The 24,315-nt window shown below is 35.3% G+C and overlaps 1 protein-coding gene across 1 annotated transcript; it reads left to right on the forward strand.

Annotated features, from left to right (window-relative positions):
• The first annotated feature begins 15,448 nt into the window (after positions 1-15,448).
• Positions 15,449-15,898, forward strand: LOC131637023 (uncharacterized). Its single transcript, XM_058907588.1, has one exon. The coding sequence runs from the start codon at positions 15,449-15,451 to the stop codon at positions 15,896-15,898; it is 450 nt and encodes a 149-aa protein (XP_058763571.1).
• Positions 15,899-24,315: the final 8,417 nt, after the last annotated feature.

The following is a 24,315-nucleotide window of genomic DNA, read 5'->3' on the forward strand; positions in this document are numbered from 1 at the left end:
GACAAAAGTCAGCATGAATGAGTTAGAACATAAAATGTGTATCAGAACACAAAATATGTATCAGAGCCATATAAGCCATATAGAATATATCAGATCCAATAGACAATGTATCAGAGCAAATAGACAATGATTTGGATCATATTCTATTATCAGAATTTTTGATCATTCTTCCTTCTTGCTTCTGATTCTGAAGCTTCCTAGCACTCAGCTTGCTTCAAGAATCCAAGAGCTTGATTCATTTTGTTGCTTCTTATGTTGATCTTGAATCTTTGATTCCTGCAACAACACAACTTAAAAACATAGAACTTTGCAGGTTCTGTTAGTAAATGTGGAGCCTTTTTACTCGGTAACTGATAATATTAATCAGATCATTTATCATATATTTCTCCCCCTTTTTGTCATAACATCAAAAAGCATAAAAAGATTCAGATGGAAAGCAAGAGACAAAGGAAAGAAAAACAAATAATCATTGATAAAAAGCAGAAGTACAAGAGTTATGCAGAATAAGCTTTTCATTGATTAACCAAGTAGGATTACAAAAGATGTACGCTGATACACAAGTGCAACAAGCAAAGAAAACTACAAGGACGCAAAGACTACAACCCTAGCCTAGTCCTAATCTAAGCTAGCATATCATGAATCCCAGCGATGTTCTTGCTCTTGCTTGGTCATCAAATCTTGAAACTCTGCATGCTTGAGCAGCTCCCAGAGAAAGAAGTAAATGAATACAAAAGAGGAACTGAGAACAGTTCATCAGGAGAGAGCGTATTCTCAGATGGGCTTTCCCTTAACATAGAAGTTAAGTCCTTATTGGAACCTAACTTCATCCAATATCTCAAGAAAGTCTTCTTCCTTTGGATAAATGTGGATAACAACATCAAAGAAGAGACCTGTCTTGAGAAAAACTTGGAATGCCATCCCGAGAGATGTTTCTCATCCTGTAACCGATTAACCCTTCCATCCGTTCTATTCAAATAGATCATCCACTTTTGAGACTTAGTTTCTTCAACAGGTTTAAAGTTTTGATGAAGAGAACTAGGCGAAGGATTCATGATGAATGCTAGATTGATGAAGAATGAACTAGGGTTATCACAAAAGGTATTCATAGAAAAGTGAGAGAAAGAAAGCGAGAGCACAAAGATTGATTGAAGAATGCAAAGAAATGGAGAAATAAATAGAGGGAATGTGGGGAAAGAAAACGTTCTAGGGAAGGGAAACGTTTGACGGATATAAAAACATAAAGGACAATAAAAGAAATAATGAATGGCATTTAATGTTATTTGACGTGAGAGATAATAATGACAAAAGACGAGATTTGCACAGTTACCTAAGTAGACGTCCCCTCAACTGCACGCACGCTTGTCCAGAAATAGTGAACACGTGTTTACCATCTGGATAGCCAGTTACAGCTGTTTTGCTTTTAAAGAGATTCTGAATCAACTTAGACAATGAAACGTTAGTAAAAACTGAATCACAATTTCTAATTGATTTCAATCAAAACTTCTTAAAAAAATCAAATTTCATTTCAGAAGATACTCATACATAAGATCTTCTCATCTTCTCATTCTGGGCATAAATCCATACTGATATTCTTCAGAATGAACTTAAACCTATCTTCAGCAAGGGGTTTTGTAAAGATATTAGCCCATTGATGGTCTGTATCCACAAAGTTTAAAGATATAATACCCTTCTGAACATAGTCCCTTATGAAATGATGTTTAATCTCAATATGTTTAGCTTTTGAATGTAAAATAGGATTCTTAGATAAACATATAGCAGAAGTATTATCACAGAAAATAGGAATGTTACTCTCATATATCTGATAATCTTCCAGCTGACTTCTCATCCAGAGCATTTGTGTGCTACAACCAGCAGCAGCAACATATTCTGCTTCTGTTGTTGAGAGGGCAATAGTAGCTTGCTTCTTGCTGTACCATGAGATCAGATGACTTCCAAGAAATTGACAACTTCCAGAAGTGCTCTTTCTTTCTATTCTATCTCCAGCATAGTCAGCATCACAGAATCCTACTAAGTTGTAATCTTTAGATCTTCTGTAAACTAAACCAACATTAGTAGTACCTTTCAGATACCTTAGAATTCTCTTAACCGCAGTTAAATGAGATTCTCTTGGATCTGATTGGAATCGAGCACGCAAACAAACACTAAAGAGAATGTCAGGTCTAGAAGCAGTTAGATATAGAAGAGATCCAATCATACCTCTGTACAACTTCTGATCTACCTTCTTACTTACCTCATCCTTACCCAGTACACATGTTGGATGCATAGGAGTTTTGGCTTCTTTGCTTTCAGAAAGATTAAACTTCTTCAGAAGTTCTTTCACATACTTCGTTTGATGAACATAGGTTCCATCGGAAGTTTGGTTGATTTGAATCCCAAGGAAATACTTGAGTTCTCCCATCATGCTCATTTCAAATTCAGCCTACATAGACTCAGCAAACTCCTTTCCAAGTGTAGCATTAGATGTTCCAAAGATAATATCATCAACATATATTTGACAAATTAAAATATCCTTTTTAAATGTTTTACAAAAGAGAGTAGTGTCCACTTTTCCTCTAGTGAAATCATTTTCCAGAAGGAAAGAACTCAAACGTTCATACCAAGCTCTGGGAGCTTGTTTCAATCCATATAATGATTTCTTTAATTTGAAAACATGATTTGGAGACATGAAGTCTTCAAAACCAGGAGGTTGGTGAACATAAACTTCTTCATCTATATAACCATTTAAGAAGGCACTCTTGACATCCATCTGATAAAGAGTGATGTTGAGTTGAGTGGCAAAAGAAATTAATAGACGAATAGATTCTAACCTGGCCACTGGTGCAAAGGTTTCTGTATAATCAATCCCTTCTTGCTGACTATAACCCTGAGCAACCAGTATGGCTTTGTTTCTTACCACTTCACCTTTCTCACTTAGCTTGTTTCTGAAAACCCACTTAGTATCGATGATGTTAAATCCTTTTGGTCTAGGAACCAAGTCCCATACATCATTCCTTGTAAACTGATTTAGTTCTTCTTGCATGGCAATTATCCAGTCTGGATCTTCTAGAGCTTGATCAACAGAAGTTGGCTCGATCAAAGAAACAAGACCTAATTGACATTCTGCATTGTTCTTAAGGAATGCCCTTGTTCTGATGGGATCATCTTTCTTTCCAAGGATCACATCTTCTGAATGAGCTGAAGCAAGTCTAGGTGATCTTCTGACTGTAGGTTCTTCAGAAATTCTCAGATTCTCTAAAGATGCAGCAACTTGATCTTCTGATCCATTGCTTCTGAGACTGCCAGCTTCTGCAGCCTTGCTTCTTGGTTCTACTGCTTCTGATATATCAATATCAAAATCTGCAAAATTCTCAAACTGCTTTGGTTTTTCAAGACCAAGCTTATCATCAAACCTGATATTGATTGATTCTTCTACAATCAGTGTTTCAGTATTGTATACTCTGTAGCCTTTAGAGCGTTCAGAATATCCAAGAAGAAAACACTTTTGTGCTTTAGAATCAAACTTACCAAGATGATCTTTAGTATTCAGAATAAAACATACACATCCAAAAGGATGGAAATATGAAATGTTGGGCTTTCTGTTCTTCCACAATTCATAAGGAGTCTTATTTAGAATAGGTCTGATAGAGATTCTATTCTGAATATAGCATGCAGTGTTTATTGCTTCTGCCCAGAAATGCTTAGCCATATTGGTTTCATTGATCATGATTCTGGCCATTTCTTGTAGAGTCCTATTCTTTCGCTCTACAACTCCATTTTGCTGTGGAGTTCTAGGACAAGAGAAATCATGGGCAATACCATTTTCTTTGAAGAACTCCTCAAAGAATCTGTTCTCAAATTCGCCACCATGATCACTTCTGACCTTTATGATTTTACACACTTTCTCAGATTGAATCTGAGTGCAGAATTCAAAGAACACTGAATGAGACTCATCCTTTTGTTTCAAGAACTTTACCCAAGTCCAGCGGCTATAATCATCAACGATGACTAATCCATATTTCTTCCCTCTGACAGATGCTGTTTTGACTGGGCCAAACAGATCAATGTGCAAGAGTTCTAACGGCCTTGAGGTAGAAACAACATTCTTAGACTTGAATGCAGGTCTGGAGAACTTGCCCTTCTGACATGCTTCACAAAGAGCATCTGATTTGTATTTCAGATTTGGGAGTCCTCTGACCAGATTTAGTTTGTTAATCTGAGAAATCTTTCTCAAACTAGCATGTCCTAATCTTCTGTGCCAGACCCATTGCTCTTCAGAAACAGACATAAGACAAGTCACCTTCTGCTTCTCAAGATCAGCAAGATCAATCTTATAAATGTTGTTCTTCCTCTTGCCTGTAAATAGGATTGAGCCATCCTTCTGACTTACAGCCTTGCAAGACTTTTGATTGAAGATTATATCATAACCATTGTCACTTAATTGACTTATGGACAATAAGTTATGCGTTAATCCTTCTACAAGAAGTACATTAGTTATGGAAGGAGAGTTACCAAGACTTATGGTTCCAGAGCCAATGATTTTGCCCTTCTGATCTCCTCCAAACTTGACTTCTCCACCTGGTTTAAGCACCAGGTCTTGGAATGTAGACCTTCTTCCCGTCATGTGTCGCGAGCACCCAGAGTCCAGGTACCATGACATTTTGCTTTTTGTCCTCTTTGCCGCCAAGGATATCTGCAACAGAAATTATCTTCTCCTTAGGTACCCACAATTTCTTGGGTCCTTTCTTGTTAGTTCTCCTCAAGTTCTGATTGAACTTGGGTTTAGCAAAATATTTAGCAGGAGGAACAACATGATATTTCTTATTCTGAGTTCCATGATATTTCTTAGGTTGTGTCACATGCTTCTTGGTGTGTGTTATGTGAAAACTTTGTGCATGTGATGTGTGCTTAATATCATGGGAGTGGCCAAATTTAAATTGGTTATACAGAGGCTTGTATGATATTTTCATATCATCCACAGATTCAAGCTTGTATGGGATTTCACCCTCATAACCAATGCCAACTCTCTTGTTCCCAGACACAGCATATATCATAGAAGCTAGCTGACTTCTGCCAATACTTCTAGATAAGAACTTCCTGAAACTTAAATCATATTCTTTCAGAATATGATTCAGACTGGGAGTGGATTTTTCTGAATCAGAAGGAGATCCAACATTATTGGATAATTTTAAAACTTTTTCTTTTAATTCAGAATTTTCCAACTCAAGCTTCTTAGTTTCAAATTCAAATTGCTTTTTCAGCTTTTTGTATTTGATACTAAGATGAGCTTTTAATTCAAGAAGCTCTATTAGACTGGAAACTAACTCTTCTCTAGATAGTTCAGAAAATACCTCTTTAGAATCTGATTCTGATGTAGATTCTGATCCATCATCTTCTGTCGCCATCAGCGCAAAGTTTGCCTGCTCTCCTTCAGAGTCTGATCCTGATTCTGATTCAGAATCATCCCATGTTGCCATAAGACCTTTCTTCTTATGAAACTTCTTCTTGGGATTCTCCTTCTGAAGTTTTGGACACTCATTCTTGTAATGTCCAGGCTCATTGCACTCATAGCAGACAGCCTTCTTCTTGTCAGATCTTCTGTCACCAGAAGATTCTCCTCGTTCAAATTTCTTTGAACTTCTGAAGCCTCTGAACTTCCTTTGCTTGCTCTTCCAGAGTTGGTTCACCCTTCTGGAGATCATGGACAGTTCATCTTCTTCTTCAGATTCTGATTCTTCAGGATCTTCTTCTCTAGCCTAAAAAGCGTTAGTGCATTTTTTAACATTAGATTTTAATGCAATAGACTTACCTTTCTTCTGAGGCTCATTTGCGTCCAGCTCTATTTCATGGCTTCTCAAGGCACTGATAAGCTCTTCCAAAGAAACTTCATTCAGATTCTTGGCAATCTTGAATGCTGTTACCATTGGACCCCATCTTCTGGGTAAGCTTCTGATAATCTTCTTTACATGATCAGCCTTGGTGTAGCCTTTATCGAGAACTCTCAATCCAGCAGTCAGAGTTTGAAATCTTGAAAACATCTTCTCAATGTCTTCATCATCCTCCATCTTGAAGGCTTCATATTTCTGAATTAGAGCAAGAGCTTTGGTCTCCTTGACTTGAGCATTTCCTTCATGAGTCATCTTCAAATTCTCATATATGTCATGGGCCGTTTCCCTGTTAGATATCTTCTCATACTCAGCATGAGAGATAGAATTCAGCAAAACAGTCCTGCATTTGTGATGATTCTTGAAATCTTTCTTTTGATCATCATTCATTTCGCTTCTCGTGAGCCTTACACCAGTAGCTTTAACAGGATGTTTGTAACCATCCAGCAGAAGATCCCATAGATCAGCATCTAGACCAAGAAAGTAACTTTCCAGTTTATCTTTCCAGTATTCAAAGTTTTCACCATCAAATACTGGTGGTCTAGTATAACCATTGTTACCATTGTATTGCTCAGCAGAGCCAGATGTAGATGCAGCTGGATTTGTTGGAATTTCACTAGCCATCTTTTACTGAAGCGTTTTTCTCTTCCTGAATCTTTTCTAAACACGGTTAAGTGCTTGCACCTTAGAACCGGCGCTCTGATGCCAATTGAAGGATAGAAAAACACTTAGAAAGGGGGGTTTGAATAAGTGTAGTCTAAAAACTTGAACGATAAAAACGAATATGCACAGGTATTTTTATCCTGGTTCATTGTTAACTAAACTACTCCAGTCCACCCCCACAGAGTGATTTACCTCACCTGAGGATTTAATCCACTAATCGCAACAGATTACAATGGTTTTCCACTTAGTCCGCGACTAAGTCTTCTAGAGTATCCTGATCACAACCTGATCACTCCAGGAACAAATGCTTAGACACAACCTAAGACTTTCTTAGAGTATCCTGACCACCACGTGATCACTCTAATTACAACTGCTTAGACACAAGCTAAGACTTCCTAGAGTATCCTGATCAACACTTGATCACTCTAGTTACTTACAAATTAATGTAATCAATTCTAAGAGTATTACAAATGCTTCTGAAAAGCTATAATCACAACAGTGATATTTCTCTTAACGTTTAAGCTTAATCTCACTAATATATTACAACAGCAATGTAGTGAGCTTTGATGAAGATGAAGTTTCTGAGCTTTGAATTGAACAGCGTTTCAGCAGGTTAATATTCACAGAATTTGGTTCAGAGTTGTTAACCTTGCTTCTCATCAGAACTTCATATATATAGGCGTTTGAGAAGATGACCGTTGGGCGCATTTAATGCTTTGCGTATTCCGTATAGCATTGCATTTTATGTTTCACGCTTTTGTCAACTACCTCGAGCCTTGTTCACGCTGTGTCTACTGACGTTGCCTTTAATAGCTTCCAACGTTCCTTTTGTCAGTCAGCGTAGCCTGCCACCTGTACTTTCTTCTGATCTGATGTTTGTGAATATAATATTTGAACATCATCAGAGTCAAACAGTTTGGTGCATAGCATCTTCCTGTCTTCTGACCTTGAAGTGCTTCTGAGCGTGATACCATGAGAACTTCAGTGCTTCTGCTTCTGATCTCAAGTTCTTCTGATGCTTTCATAGACCCATGTTCTGATTCTGCCTTGACCATCTTCTGATGTCTTGCCAGACCATGTTCTGATGTTGCATGCTGAACCTTCTGAGACAAAGCTTCTGAGCGCTGATTTGTGCATACTCTTTATATATTTCCTGAAATGGAAATTGCAATGTATTAGAGTACCACATTATCTCACACAAAATTCATATCCTTGTTATCATCAAAACTAAGAATATTGATCAGAACAAATCTTGTTCTAATATAAAGTAGCTCAAAGGCCACAAAGAGTCAGAACTATACCTAGAAGGTTTGCAGATTTTGACATGCTGCAAGACATGGAAGTTGACTTAGAGGGAGATGTCATTCAGTGTGCCATGTTAGTAGATTCTGAACCAGTGGGTATTAAAGAAGCGCTCAAGAAGAAAGTCTGGCTGAATGCCATGAAAGAAGAACTTGAGGCTATAGAAAGAAACAAGACTTGGAAGCTGACAGAACTTCCAAAGAAGAAGAAAGCCATCAGCGTCAGATGGGTTTTCAAGGTAAAGCTGAAGCCAGATGGATCAGTTGGTAAGCACAAAGCGAGGCTAGTGGCAAGAGGTTTTCTTCATAAACCTGGGCTAGATTACTTTGAGGTGTTTGCTCCTGTAGCTAGACATGAAACAATCAGACTGGTGATTGCGTTAGCAGCAAACAGAGGTTGGTCCTTGATGCATCTGGATGTAAAGTCTGCATTTCTGAACGGTCCATTACAAGAGGAGGTATACGTGTCACAACCCCCTGTCTTTGTGAAAAAGAATCAGGAAGGGATGGTGTACAAATTACACAAAGCTCTGTATGGATTAAAGCAAGCACCCAGAGCTTGGAATTTGAAAATTGATTCATTTTTCAAGAAGCAAGGGTTTCAGAAGTGTGAGATGGAATATGGAGTTTATGTGCAACATTCTGGAAGCAATATGATTCTGTTGTGCCTTTATGTTGATGACATATTGCTTACAGGGAGTTGTACAGAAGATCTGATGAAGTTCAAGAAGGTGCTGATGAATGAGTTTGAGATTACAGACCTTGGAAAAATGTCATATTTTCTAGGGATGGAGATTCTGTACTCAGGAGATGGGATCATTCTGCATCAGCTGAAGTATGAGTTAGAACTTCTGAAGAAGTTCAAGCTGGAGAATTGCAAAGCTGCTGTTACACCGTCAGAAACGAATCAGAAATTGGACTCTGACTCTGAAGGTGAAGATGTTGATGCTACGATCTTCAAACAGCTGGTGGATTCTCTGAGGTATTTGTGTAATACCAGGCCTGATATATGCTATGCAGTTGGATTGGTTAGTAGGTTCATGAGTAAACCTAAGTGGTCCCATTATCAAGCTGCTGTCAGAATCTTGAGATATATCAAGGGAACTCTGAAGTTTGGCATATTGTTTCCTTCTGGGAGAAAGGAAGAATCAGAGTTATTGAGTTACTCTGACTCTGATTGGTGTGGAGACAGAGTTGATAGAAGGAGTACCTCTGGATATTTGTTTATGTTTCTGGGAGGTCCTATTTCTTGGAGTTCCAAGAAGCAAGCTGTTGTTGCTCTATCAACCTGTGAAACTGAGTACATTGCAGGTGCTGTAGCTGCATGTCAAGCTGTGTGGCTTCTGAATTTATTAGAAGATCTGAAGATTAGAGTGAAGAAGCCTCTAAAGTTGATGATTGATAACAAGTCTGCAATCAATCTTGCCAAGAATCCGATGTTACACGGAAGAAGCAAGCATATTGAGACTAAGTATCATTTCTTGAGAAGCCAAGTCCAGAATGGAACATTAGAGGTTGTGCATTGTAGCACCCAGAAGCAGATGATAGATGTTCTGACGAAGGCAATCAAGACGGATCAATTTCCGCTCTTAAGGAATGGAATTGGCGTTGTCAACTTTGATTGAAGAATATGAATTAAGGGATGGTATTGAAGAGTAATTCATATTTAGAAGATGAGCATCAGAAGTTCTGATGTGGGCTGATCTTCTGATGGTTACTCAGAAGATAGAGTTGACCAGAAATTCTACCTTCTGGGTCCTATTAGCTTAGCTATTTAGTTAGTAAGGGTACTTTAGCATTTCTTAGTATTGTACTGTTTGTACCTTAAACTTGTTCACTAAGTTTAGTCTATTAGGGCTTATGTGGCAATTTTTCTTTTGTATAAATAGTCTTGTAGTAGTTATCATTTATTAACACAAGTAATAGAGAACACAACAATTATTCTCTCATTTTTTTTGCGCTGTTATTCTTTTGTTCATTCTCTTTGTTATTATCTTTAATTCTTGTGCACCAACATAAATAATTATTAAATTATGTGTAATCCAATTTTTAAGCATTGAAGCACCCACTAAAGGAGGAACTCTCACCACTATCATCATCTCAAACACCTATTGCTCTAAACTTAGAATATATCTTCTTAATATTTGTCATCCAAGAGGTTCAATGCACCACTTATAATAATAGAACATTTTTTTATATATAATTATTTGAAGCATTTGTTAGTATATGCTTATTTAAATATTTTTTGTCTTTAATTTCTACAACAAAAAGTTGAGACCAAAATGGGATTAACTGTTTTTCCAATATGTCTAGTGCAGCTTATGTCAGTCTATGAAGTTTGGCAGTTTTCATGTTTTAAAATATAATTAATGGAAGATTTTGAAAGACAATTCTAATGTTGTGATTTAATATTATATTAAAATAATAATGGTGTAAAAAGAAAAGAAAAAATATATATTAAATTTAGTGGTAGGAAATGGAGGTAGAGTGAATAGTTTAATTTCCACCTTCATCGGTTAACATCTCTTCTTTTGCCACAAAATAACCACAAACAAAGATGGACACGTACTTATATCCATTCCTAAAATATTTTATTATTACAATGATCACTCTGTCATATTTATTTATAAAAAAATTTTTTTGAAATGAATTATATTTTAAACTTTTAGGATATCTGTCACCCACCCTATTATAAAGATGAATTATTTTTAAATTTTAGTAAATAATCAGAATGTTTAAAGTATTGTATAAATTAGATAAATTGATTATATAATAGATTTAAAAGTTAATTTATTTTATAATATGAATCGGAAAGAATATTAATTAAAAAAATTACTTGTATTATTTAATCAATATTATTTAGAATATTCCATTTATATTTATGGTAGTAATGAATACATTAATATTCATATAAGATAAATTTGTAAAAAATATCATTCTTTCTAGAGAAATGATATATTTAAACATCTAAAATTGAAGGATTTATATAAATTTTCATAATACTTCAAAACTTTTCTATATAGTATGAGTTCTTAAATTTTAGAAAAAAATTGTATTATGATGAAGAAAAAAACTCATATTCAAATTGATGACTAATCATTTCTTGACTTTCTCTTTTCTCATTCCTTTTATCCAAAGCCGTCTCCTCCACTCAAGCTCCTAAAGCAAATGTTGTAGGCCTCCCAAACATAAATACTTTTATATATTATAAGGTATAAAAAAAACATTAAAATATTATTTTTCTTAACATATGAACTAGAGGTTTAACTTTGCCAATAAAGTAGATGTTTGACTTTGCCAAAAGAGTCTGCTATCTTTGGATAAGCTTCTAGCCCAGCAAATATGAGTTTACAACACATTTCGACGCATTTGCACCATAAAAATGAGAAGCTACTATTAAATATGATTGGATTCCAACCCTAAAAGCTAGTTCATGAGGTGAAGTTGTCCTCACATATTTATACACTCAATAGTTCGGAAATTTAAGTAATGTGAAACTTCAAACAAACACAAATGCCAACTTCAACACCCACCCTCACGCCCAGCGTGTAGGCCTGGGTCAATGTGGAGTCTTTAACCTGGCTCTGATACCATGTTAAATATGCTTGGATCTCAACCCCAAAAGCTAGCTTAAGAGGTTAGGTTGCACTCACATATTTATACACCGAACAGTCCGGAAACCTAAACAATGTGGGACTTCAAACAAACACAAATATCAACTTCAACAGCTACAAACCGAAGCCTCTAGCCAAACGCGCGTCTGACACTTTTTCACCGTGTTTTCAAATATGTTAAAAATATTTTGTTGAGCTGATAAAGTTACTAGTTAAATTTTGGTATCAAAGAAATCTTGAACATGATGCTATTACTAACAATAATACCTAACAAAATAAATTTAGAAACTTACTGCAAATACTTACAAACCTTTTATGACACAAACATTATTGTTGTTTGAGGTTGAGGCGTTTGAAAGAAAGATCCTGTTATTTGGTTTGATAGCAACATGCCTTCTCCTTGGGATGATTGCACACAATAACAAAATATAAGAACTTCCATTGGTGCATTTTCCTATTGAATCATATAAGTGGTGGTTCTAGAAAAACTAGAAGCCTAAAACATTTTCACCAATGGTAATTTTCTTTGAGGTACCAATGGTTCTTCTTAAACGCTTGTTTTTTGAGAAAAGTATTATTTATGCCCCCATTACTTTGTCCCCTAACAATAGTCAAAGGGTCATTGGAATTTGAAACCAAAAGTTAGGTACATACACAATAAAAAGAAAGTAAAAAAATAGTTACAATAATGCTACCAAGACATTCACTAATGCATATTTTTAAACTTCTTCTCTCATCCACATGAACTTGCATCGTTATTAATGATATATTTATTACATTACTTAAATTTTAACGAGACCGTCTAACCATCATAGGTAAGAAAGATTTCTGATATAAGAAATTGATCCCTCACTCAAACCATCGACTCGATAGGTCAAAAAAATAAACATTTACATTATGTCAAGAGAAACCATAGAAAGTGAGAGAGAAATCAAATACTCATCCAAAATCTTAAGATATTTTGTATATGAGTCAACTTGCTTATAAAATATCCTACCTCTATTTTTTTTTAAATAATATAAAACTAAATAATTTGAAACTTCCAACTCACACTTATATCTCAACAGAAACAACATAAATTTTAATTAAATAATGTGTTACTAGAACTCATTAAATATTTTTGTTGTTTCCTTTTTGTTGTTTCCTTACAAACGTGAGATGAATTAGCCAAAAGAAGGGTAATCAGAAGTGTGCATGACTTAGCGTACCCTCTTTGTTTTGGGACTATCGAGTCTCACTCTCATTTGTTTCTATTTTGTCAATTGACAATGTGTGTCTGGTCAATCATTTGCAATTGGATTGATGTTGGCTCTCCTGTCAATCCGCCATCAGTGGTGGCTCTCTTGCTAAATTGTGATCTGTATTTCGCTGGTAGAATTTCTAAGAAGTGAAAGCTTTTGGTCTATTTTGCTGTCTTGTGGTCCATTTGGTTAATTCGAAATGAAACACTATTTAAATGGACTGCTAAAGGGACGGGGGACATCGCTGTCTTAGCTAAGCGTCTTTCTTAAGAATGGTTTTAAGCTTTTACAGGAGTTTCGATGACATGTGAATTCGCAGATTGGCTTGCAAATCCGTTTTTGAGTATGGTGTAGTTTCAAATTTTAGTGGAGTTGCTTTGAGTAATTGGTTTTTGTGAAATTTATCTTTGTATTATTGTATTAGAGCCGACTACGTCTTATACTCACTTGCTTATAAAACAAATAGTTTTGATGGATTTGGTTGGAGAACAAAAATTATTTTTGAATTAATAAATTTTTTACATAAGTGAAGTGAAATGATTATATTTAAATGTATAGATGTAAAAGTGAGTTCAACAATAAATTAAAATTAAAACTCAACACTTAAATAAAAAAAATTCTAAATTATAATTTCATATTATGAACTTATTAATCTTACAATCAAATAAGTATAAATTAATACTATAGTTTTAAAATTAATTTTAACTCATTCAAAGTAAATTCAAACATAAATCCACTAATTCAAAAAGAATAACTATTGTTGAGGAACGAAGGTTCGAAGAATATCGAATTTTATTTCTGATGAAAAGAATATTTGACCAATGTTATGATCTCTTGACATGAATTCGGAAAATCAGAGTCCGAAAGAAAAAAAAGTAAAGAAAAGATTTTAAACTCTAAAAATCAAAAGGAATTAAGAAAAAGTTGTTAGGAATGGGTCATTTTCACCTAGTGGTATGTTTTAGTTAACCTTTCCATTTAGAAAATGAATTAGTGGTGTTAGGAGCAGTTAGTATTGTTTCCACGTTTGCAATTAGAAAAGGAAATGCTTCTAATCTTATAAGTTATAGCTTGGTACTTAAGTAGTTCAGTTCATGCCTTTTCTCTTTCTTTTTCTTTTTTTAACAAACTTCAGTTCAGAAATATTAGTATTTCTCATACTATATATAACCTAAATTATTTACTCCTACATCTACCTAATTTCCAATCTTTTTTTATATATTAAACGAAATTGTGAATCTAACTAGTGCAATCTAATAGTAAAAACATTAAAAGTAAAATATTTTTTCTTTGCAAATTTTTTTAAATAATTAGATAAGAAACCCGTCCGTTGCACCGGTTTAATTAATATTTGTTTAAATATTTTTTAAAAGATAAAATAAATATTTTCATTTACTTTTACTTTAAAATATTTCATATGGTTCAAATATGATTTTTATGAGACAATGATTTTACTATAAAAGAATTTTTAAAAAATTTAAAAATGTGAAAATAATAAAATTTGGTATTTATTAAATTTAAATTTTAAGAGACTATTTACATAAAAAGTCTTAGAGATTTAAAAAGATTTGTAAAATTATTTTAAATTTTTAGATATTTATTTGTAAAATTGTTTATTGTCAAGATTTTTTAATTTGAATTTCAAAGAATTTATAATATATCTTTTTAAATTTCAAAGTATTTTATAGATTTTTACAAATTTAAAAGGACTCAATAATTTTCTTATAATATAATGAACTATTTAGATTAAATAAATGTATATTTGTTTTGATTGTAAATTTTAAAAGATAAATAAATAATATATTAGAAGAATAAATATATCTTTGGATGATTTTTATAACTTCATATAAGTTTTCAAAAAAATTCATATTTTTTCCTATTATTGCAACAGTTATTTTTAATAGATTTGACATAATAATTTATACAATTAATTATATATTTTTTATCATAACTTTTAACAAAGGCTCAAAAAAGAAGAAAAAAACTACTCACAAACTAATCTAAAAGTGTCGATACCAATTAGATCAGCTAAAAACATATCTCAGCAGATTTCTAGAGGACACAATGCATATTTAGCAACTTTATTAATTTGAATGGTTCTTATCCAATGAAAGCATCTGCACAGTACTTCTTTGCTTCTCGAAAGACATGGATAATCTTTATCTCAACTCTTTGATTTAGCATTCTTTGAATTCGTTGAATCAATTGACAACCCGCTCTAACCTTAACTTATCATTTGTAAGAGCTATGTGAACTTCTCTACTATCAGTTTGGATAATTAATTTATCTTATATCCACTTCTAATAGCAAAAGCTATGCCTTTTATCTTGACATGTTACTCTCAATTTATCTCTACTATCAGTTTGAACTTCTCTTTTATCCTTTATCTTGACATGTTACTCTCAATATTTTTTTTCAAATTAATGAGTTCTAGTCATTGCTTAATCAAACCTATAAAGAAATCAAGTTTTATCTGGAAGTTGATGCTAAACAAAATTTCTACTGATGAGAATCTTAGTATCAGGGGATGGAACATTGTTTTCATCTGTAGCATTTGCAGAAGCTATAATAAAACATCCCAACATTTATTTTTTAACTACCCTTTCTCAACGAAAGTTTGGTCCTGGTTCACTAACACTGCTCATTTGTGTAACAGCCCTTAAGATTTGGAAACATGGTGGAGTTTTTGCTCCAGATGAAGATCCAATCAATGTTTAATGCTCCTTATTGCTTTCTCAATTTTCATTATGTACATCATATGGGAGGCCAAAAACAATGAGAGATTCAACAATGTTAAGCTCAATGTTAGTAAATCCAGACAAAGAGTTCAAAATCAAATATACATCACTGCTCACAATTCAACAGTTAACTCTCGTGTTTCTATTGCAGATTTCAAGATTCTAAATGCTTTCAACATAGCTATTAAACCTCCTAAAGTGCGCAAAATCTTGGAAGTCATCTGGTATCCTCCCACCATAGGTTGGATCAAGTGTAATTGTGATGGTTCATACAATCATAATGGTCTCCCTGCTACTTGTAGAAGTTTGTTTAGAGACTGTAGAGACAATTTCCTCTTGGCTTTTGCTGATTCCGTTCCTTGGATGTCGTCTTATTTAGCTAAACTCGTTGTAGTTATTCGAGCCATGGAAATTTCTATTGAGAAAAGTTGGGGTAGGCTTTGGATTGAAACAGAATGAGCTTTAGTGGTTCAAGCTTTCTCTAAGCCAACTTTAATTCCTTGGAAGGTCAAAGTGAATTTGATCAATTGTTAAATTTTTGTGTTTATAGGCAGCTTTTTATTTTGCACATCTAAAGAGAGGGTAACTCTTGTGCCAATTTTATAGAAAATATAGGTCTTAATTGTAGCTCTCTCCTATTTTTTGATTCCATTCCTTTGGCATTAGGAAGGAATTTGTTCGTAATAGACTAGGAATGCCTAGTTTTAGATTTTCCTCTTGATGGGTTTTGTTATAGTCTCATCCTTTTTGAAATGTTTCCTTTTTAATATACAAGGTTTCATTAAAAAAAATAATCACTATAGATTTGGGAATTGTAAATGCTTGTTATTCTCTATTATTTTAGTTTATATATGAGTATCTCCAACTCCTCACTGGTCTTTGCTCTTAGCGTACCACCAGCTGAGGCGCAAAGAAGCTTTCTCATTTGTATTTTTTAAAATGTCAATAAAGTGTGTCAATTTTTCCATAGAACTCATATTATGACTAGGACACTTACGAAGTAACAATTTGAATCTTTCCTATGCATCCGACAATGACTTTGACTCTTCCTGATCGAAGTTGGAAATTGAGGCTTTCTTTCCACAAATTGAGCGTTTGAGTAATACTGCTCTAGAAATGTATCTTCCAATTCCTTCCAGGTCTAAATATTACCATTTAGGATACATCGAAAAAAATTCTGAGCGTGAGCTATCAAAGAAAAATCAAACAAACGTAATTTTATCTTATCTTCAATAATGTCACCACATGGTTTAGAATTTAGCGTGATGCTCCCAAGAATATCTTATTGATTTCCCATCGAACGGGTTCTCTTTCAAATCTGAAAGTATAAAACTCTTAATATCAAAAGTTATAGGATTTGTCGGTTGAAATCCTAAAGATATTTGCTCAGCATCAGTCTTTCTACAATAGTCCCCTAATATTTGTCGTGGTGGAACATCCATCTCTACTTTTTCTTCTTTTACTTCTTTAGTACTTTACAGTGCTTCTCGTTTTACTCTACAAATTGCAGGCACTTCTCTTTTGATTTCAGGGTCAATTGGTATCAGCATCGAATTCGTACCTCGCATAAACTAAACAACAATACTTTAGTAGCACCGCACCAAACCAAACAAAATATGAGTATAAAAATTAAAATAAAATCAAAATAGAAAATTAAAACAGAAAAAATACATTGAAAAATACAATAAAAAAATTAAGAATAAAATACAAAATTAAAATATCGCACCATATTGTCTTGTTTGAATTATCAAGAATCCCTAGTAACAGCATCAAAAACTTGATGACAATTCTAGAAAGTGTACTAGTCTCGTCGAAGTAATAAAATAATTTGTTTTTACATAGATTGTGAATTTAAGGTAAAAATAGTGAAAATTAATGTAAATAATAAGGGGGTTTAAGATCGAATCAGTTTGAAAGTAAAATAAGAAATTTTGCAGAATAAAATTCAATGATTGAAGGCGATTAGATCTTTCTTTTGACTCCCCTACTTATACTTGTTGATGAAATTGTGAGGGCAAATGTGTGGTTTTCATGATGTCAAAACATTGTGAACTTGACACAATTAAAGTGGAATCAAAGAAATCAAATGGATGCAACAAAGAAAAGCATTTTTGGCTACAAGACTTCAATAGGTCGACTCACAGGTACAATAGGTCGACCTACTGCTATCATTTGTGAAAGATTTCATGTCCAGGAAGAATGCGTCGATGCATTGCCTCCTCAGGTCGACGCATTACATTTTGGGGGAACCTCGGGTATGCACACGCCGACCCTTCAAGTCGACGCATCATATCTTGGTGACTTAAGGATTCAGTGTAAGAACAGAATGCGTCGACGCATTGATGGCTCAGGTCGACGCATGGCATTTTGAGGAAACCTCGGGTATGCGCACGCCGACCCTTCAGGTCGACGCATGTGTCATGCTTGGTCCAAAAACATGTGCAGAATTCAAATAGGTCGACCTATGCAAGGGAGCAGGTCAACCTATCGCTACTTTTACTGGTTTTTGCTGTGTTGACATTGGCTAATGCAAAGGGTGTGGTATATATATATCAAATTGATCATTCTCAAGAAAATCAACAAGAAACGTGAAAGATATACTCAAGATCCTTCTCATCTTCAACCTTTCGCTTATTGATCGAAAGTCACACATAATCATCTTTTTCGATCGAAGTAAGGAACGTGTGTTGATAAGGTTCGACGGTAGACATTTGTCTTGTTCGGGTGAAGATTATTGAGGGTGTTTCTTGTATAAAACCTTAGGGTTTTTCCTTCTACATAAAAGGTGTGATTCAAAGGTTTTTTACGATCGCTTCGCTTTGGTAATCAATTCAGCCAAGCATAAGGAATTGAGGGATTGAAGATCTACTCATCAAATTTGCTACAACCGGAGGATTGAAAAGGAAGGATCGGGGTCTTGATCGGTGAAGATCATTGACATTGACTTGATTCAACTTGAATCAAGGGGAGGATCGAATTGTATTCAATTTTACTGCATGTGTGTAGTTGGTGATTGGTAAATTCTATCCTTGTTAAACATTTTGCAATAAAATAAAACTTTCCTAATTTCATTTGAAATTAGGGGCAGACGTACTCCTGCAAGGACGATAAAGGAACTGCCTTAACAAATCTCGTGTTCTTTATCGTTCTTACTTTTATCTTTTTACTATTCGTTTTGTTAAGTTTCCATTGTTGAGCAAAAATTGAGGTTTGAAGAATATTGATCACCAAGTGTTCGATAAAAGTACTCAATCAATGTTTGGTCAAATTTTGGTATAAACGATCATTGTGAGTAATATTCTATTAAGTGTGTATTTGACTTAATTGATAAATTCGTTAAAAACGTAATCCATAATTCGCCGTTTTTCATTCGTTCGGTTTAGTGCACATATCCGGTCCCCGATAACTCGATCGTTCGGAGACGATTAAGTGATTTAGGGAAGTCACGTTTCAAAAGCTAAAATTTTCTTAAGTCGGAAAAAGGTGGTCTATTCACCCCACTCTAGACCATACCTATCGTCTAACAAGTGGTATCAGAGCGCCGGTTCATCTAGTGCTTGGTATATAACTTTTAGAAAATGGAGAGCGGTCAAAAAGGGGTGTATAATAAAGCGCCTGTTTTCACTAGAGAAAACTATAGTTATTGGAAAGACTGTATGTGCATTCATATCAACTCCATTTATAGAAAAATCTGGGATGTCATCGTCAATGGTCCTATGGCTATCACCATAACCAACGATGGAGGTGTTACCAGACCTAAACCTCAAGCACAATGGGATGAAAAAGATGAAAAAAATTACGGGTATGATTGGAAAGCTAGAAACATGATTATAGCTTCCTTAGGGGTTGATGAGTACTTTCGTGTATCGCATTTCCAAACAGCAAAGGCAATGTGGGATGCATTACAAGTCGCCCATGAAAGAACTAATGATGTTAAGCTAGCTAGAATCAATACCTTGACGCAAGAGCTTGATCTCTTTCACATGAAGCAAGGTGAAACCATTGCTGAAATGCAAAAGAGATTTTCTCATATTATCAATCGTTTACACACTTTGGGACATGTTACTCCCAATGCCGTAGCTACTAACAAAGTTTTGAGATGTCTTAGTAGGGAATGGCAACCTAAGGTCACGACAATCAAAGAAGCCAACGATCTCTCTACATTGGATCTCACGGCTCTATTTGGAAAGCTTGAAGAACATGAGTAAGATATCATGAACCTAAACAAGCATGAAGAGAAAGAAAAGAAAGAGAAGTCAAAGGACACCGAAAAGAAGTCTATTGCTCTAAAGGCTTCAAGTTCAAAGTCATCCACCAAAGATACGTGTGATAGTGAATCTAGTGACGAAGATGATAGTCCGGATGAAGATATGGGATTGTTCGTAAGAAGGTACAATAAATATCTTCGAAAGAATCAAATCAAACACTCGGACAACAATCTAGTAGACTATAGACGTCAATCAAAGCTAAACAAGCAAGATGAGTATAAGAAAACAAAACCTAGAGGGTCTTGTTACAACTGTGGTAAACCGGGTCACTACAAGCCGGATTGCCCTTCGCTTAAGAAAGATAAGGCAAAGAGCAAACCTCAAAAGAAGCAAACAAAAGGAAGAAGAGCCTATATCGCTTGGGAAAGTGATAGTGACTCATCTAGCAAAGAAAGCTCAAGCGATGAAGAGGAAACCGTCAACCTATGTCTCATCGCACATCAAAAGAAGAAAACGATTTTGGAATGTCTTGAGCCATCTGAGAGAAGATGGTTTCTAGATAGCGGATGCTCAAGACATATGACGAGTGACTTATCTTTATTCTATGGCTTTGTGGCTAAGAAGAAAGGATTTGTGACCTATGGTGATAACAACAAGGGTGCAATACTCGGTAAAGGTAGTGTAGGTAATCCCTCTTCTACTACTATCTCTGACGTCCTTTTAGTTGAGGGCCTTAAACACAATCTTATTAGCATCAGTCAATTGTGCGACAAAGGATACTCGGTATCGTTTTCAAAAGAAAGTTGCATAATTAGAAATGATGACAAGAAAGATGATGTGTTCAAAGGCCTGAGGGTAAACAATGTATACATGCTTGACCTAAATGAGGTATCTTTGACCGAGGCCAAATGTTTAGCAACTATGAGTGAAGACTCATGGCTTTGGCATAGACGTTTGGCTCACATCAACTTTGATTTGCTTAATAAAATCGTTTCAAAAGACCTCGTAGTTGGCCTACCCAAAATTAAGTTCTCCAAAGATCACTTATGTGATGCGTGCCAAATGGGAAGCAAACGAGGATCTCTTTTAAATCTAAAAACATTGTATCTACTACGAGACCTCTTGAACTTCTTCATATGAACCTTTTTGGACCATCTAGAATAAAAAGTCTAGGTGGGAACTATTATGGGTTTGTCATAGTTGATGATTTCTCTAGATATTGTTGGCAAGCAAAAGTTACACCTTCTCCGCATTTGAGAAATTTGCCAAATTATTTCAAAATAAGTTGAATACTAACATAGTATCCATCCGAAGTGATCATGGGGGTGAGTTTTAAAATCATATTTTTGAAGATTTTTGTGGAAATCATGGCATTAATCATAACTTCTCCGCACCACGAACTCCCCAACAAAATGGAGTGGTGGAACGTAAAAACCGTGTTTTGGAAGAACTTGGGAGGACTATGATTAATGAACATGGGCTTCCAAAATACTTTTGGGCCAATGCCATAAATACGGTTTGCTATGTTTTAAATAGGATCTTGATACGACCTATTCTAAACAAAACTCCGTATGAACTCTTAAAAGGAAGAAAACCAAACATATCCCACTTTCACGTATTTGGATGTAAATGCTTTGTTTTAAATAATGGAAAGGAAAATCTTGGTAAGTTTGATGCAAAAGCGAACGAGGGTATCTTTCTAGGATACGCTCAATCTAGTAAAGCTTATAGGGTATACAACAAAAGGTTACATATTGTTGAAAAGTCCGTACATGTTTCTTTTGATGAGTCTTGTCCGAAAGTTGTCGAAAAAGGTAGTGTTCTTAATGGTGCAGGTATCTCAACTGAGAGTATACTTAAGGATCCGGATGCCAAGCTTGAGAAAGATAAAGATTCGCTCTCACCCGAGAATATTGAAGAGGAAGTGGATCAAGTACCTAAAGATAAAGTGGAAGACCAACCAAGTGAGAAGAGTGATCTTCCCCTTGCATGGAAATCTTCTAAGGACCATCCTATGGACAACATTCTAGGAGACATATCAAAAGGAGTAACAACACGGTCAAGGATAAGTAACTTTTGTTTTTATTATTCTTTCGTCTCTCAAATTGGGCCTAAAAACTCCAAAGATGCATTAGTCGATGAGCATTGGTATTTAGCTATGTAATAAGAGCTAAACCAATTTAAGAGAAATGAGGTTTGGGACTTAGTTCCCCCTCCGCGAGACCATCGAGTAATTGGCACTAAATGGGTGTTTAGGAACAAACTAGACGAAAACGGTATTATCACTCACAACAAGGCCCGTCTTGTTGCTCAAGGGTATAGCCAAGAGGAAGGGATCGATTATGAGGAGACTTATGCTCCGGTCGCCCGACTTGAGACAATACGCTTGTTAATTGCATTTGCATGTTCATAAAACTTTAAGCTTTATCAAATGGATGTTAAGAGTGCTTTTCTAAATGGGTTTATTAATGAAGAGGTCTATGTATCCCAACCTCCCGGCTTTGAAAACGTTGATTATCCCGATTATGTTTATAAACTTAAGCGTGCCTTGTACAGTCTTAAACAAGCTCCAAGAGCTTGGTACGAGCGGCTTAGTAACTTTTTGATAAATCAAGGTTTCTCAAGAGGGAAGGTAGATACCACCCTATTTATTAAGAGACATAAAAAGCATTCTATATTAGTTCAAGTGTATGTTGATGATATTAGTTTTGGGTCTACTAACATGACTCTTGTAAAAGAGTTTTCTAAGCTTATGCAGGGAGAATTTGAGATGAGCATGATGGGTGAACTAAACTACTTTCTTGGACTCCAAATCAAGCAACTAAAGGAAGGCACATTTGTGAGTCAAACTAAGTATTGTCAAGAGCTCATTAAACGCTTTGAAATGGCAAAGTCCAAGGCCATTGATACTCCTATGCCTACCGCGGTAAATCTTGATCGGGATGAACATGGTAAGCCGGTTGATGTAAAAAGGTATAGAGGTATGATCGGTTCCCTACTTTACCTTACCGCTTCTCGTCCCGATATTATGTTTAGTGTTTGCATGTGTGCAAGATACCAATCATGTCCTAAGGAGTCTCACTTAAAAGCCGTTAAGCGCATACTTAGGTATCTTGTTGGTACAACTAAGCATGGCTTATGGTTCTCCAAAGGTAGTGATTGTTCTTTGGTTGGGTATTCTGATTCCGATTTTGCCGGTTGCAAATTGGATAGGAAAAGCACTAGTGGCACATGTCATTTTTTTTCAAACTCCTTAGTAAGTTGGCATAGCAAGAAACAAGTTTATGTTGCTTTGTCAACTGCCGAGGCGGAATATGTGGCGGCCGGTAATTGTTGTGCTCAAATACTACGGCTTAAACAACAATTACTTGACTTCAATGTCAAGCTTGATCATATTCCTATCTTTTGTGATAACACAAGTGCTATAAATTTAACCAAAAATCCGGTCTTGCACTCTCGCACTAATCACATAGAAATTCGACACCATTTCCTTAGAGATCATGTGGAGAAGGGTGATGTAGTGTTTGAGCATGTTGATAGCAAAAATCAACTTGCCGAAATATTTACAAAACCACTAGCTACCGATCCCTTCTTTCACATCCGTAGGGAACTTGGTGTCCTTGATATATCGGATAGGTTGCAACTATGAGTAGTTGCATATGCTCTATTTATTTTTATTATCTATGTTCTCACAAATGTATTGAAGTGTTCATTCAAGATATGTAAGGGCATGTTTCTCTATCTCCCATGTGTAAAGGTAATATCGTTTCAACCTTAGATCCTCTTCATGATAATGTATCAACATGGTAAACTTGTTACTTGTTCATAAGTGTGTATGTTTTATGCATAATTTGGTTGTGACATGCATACATTTATTGCATTTAACCTATTTTTGGAATATGCAAAACATAGGTCGACCTACTCCTTCTATGAGTCGACCTATCACAAGAAATTTTTTAAAAATCTGAAGCTAATGCATCGACGCATGACCTGCATAGGTCGGCGCATCGTTCACAGAATTTCAAAAATTAGGTTACATTTAAAAGGGGCTCAAAGTAATCTCATTCTCTCTTCCTTCTCTCTGCGCCGTCGACCTCCCCACCAGAAAACCCTAAATTCTCCATCTACAATTCTCTCAAACTCCTTCCAATCATTCATCAATGGCTTCCCACAAATCTTCAAGAAAGCGAGCCAACAGAGGAGACTCCTCTTCTCAACCACAGCCGGAAGTGGAAAATGCTCTATCTCTAATTCTTGATGAACTTGTTGAATCCTAATCATCCAACTTTAGCAAGAGGAAAGTCATCAAGCAATTTATGCTGTTTACAGGAACCCTGCGTAGACTTCATCTACAACAGTTCTTTCAACTTTCAGATGGGCACTACTACATGCGCCATCACCGAAAATACTTGGAAGCATGTCGGTCTGTTTCCGCTAAGTGATGATGTGGTAACGGTAACTGACACAAATGTGTTGACTCAGTTTGACTACAATGTTTCCTTAAATAATATGTTGAGGCGCCCTCATCCTGATCATATAGTTCAAAGCAATTTGTTTCCAAGGACTGCTACTACAGGTTTGCTGAACATAATTGATAGAATTCTGCAATGGATAGTGGCACGAATCATCCGTCCTAAGCAAGGGGGGTATTCTCGTGTTGACCAACAA

The sequence above is a fragment of the Vicia villosa genome, unplaced genomic scaffold, assembly GCF_029867415.1.
Source record: "Vicia villosa cultivar HV-30 ecotype Madison, WI unplaced genomic scaffold, Vvil1.0 ctg.001892F_1_1, whole genome shotgun sequence".
Classification (NCBI taxonomy): domain Eukaryota; kingdom Viridiplantae; phylum Streptophyta; class Magnoliopsida; order Fabales; family Fabaceae; genus Vicia; species Vicia villosa.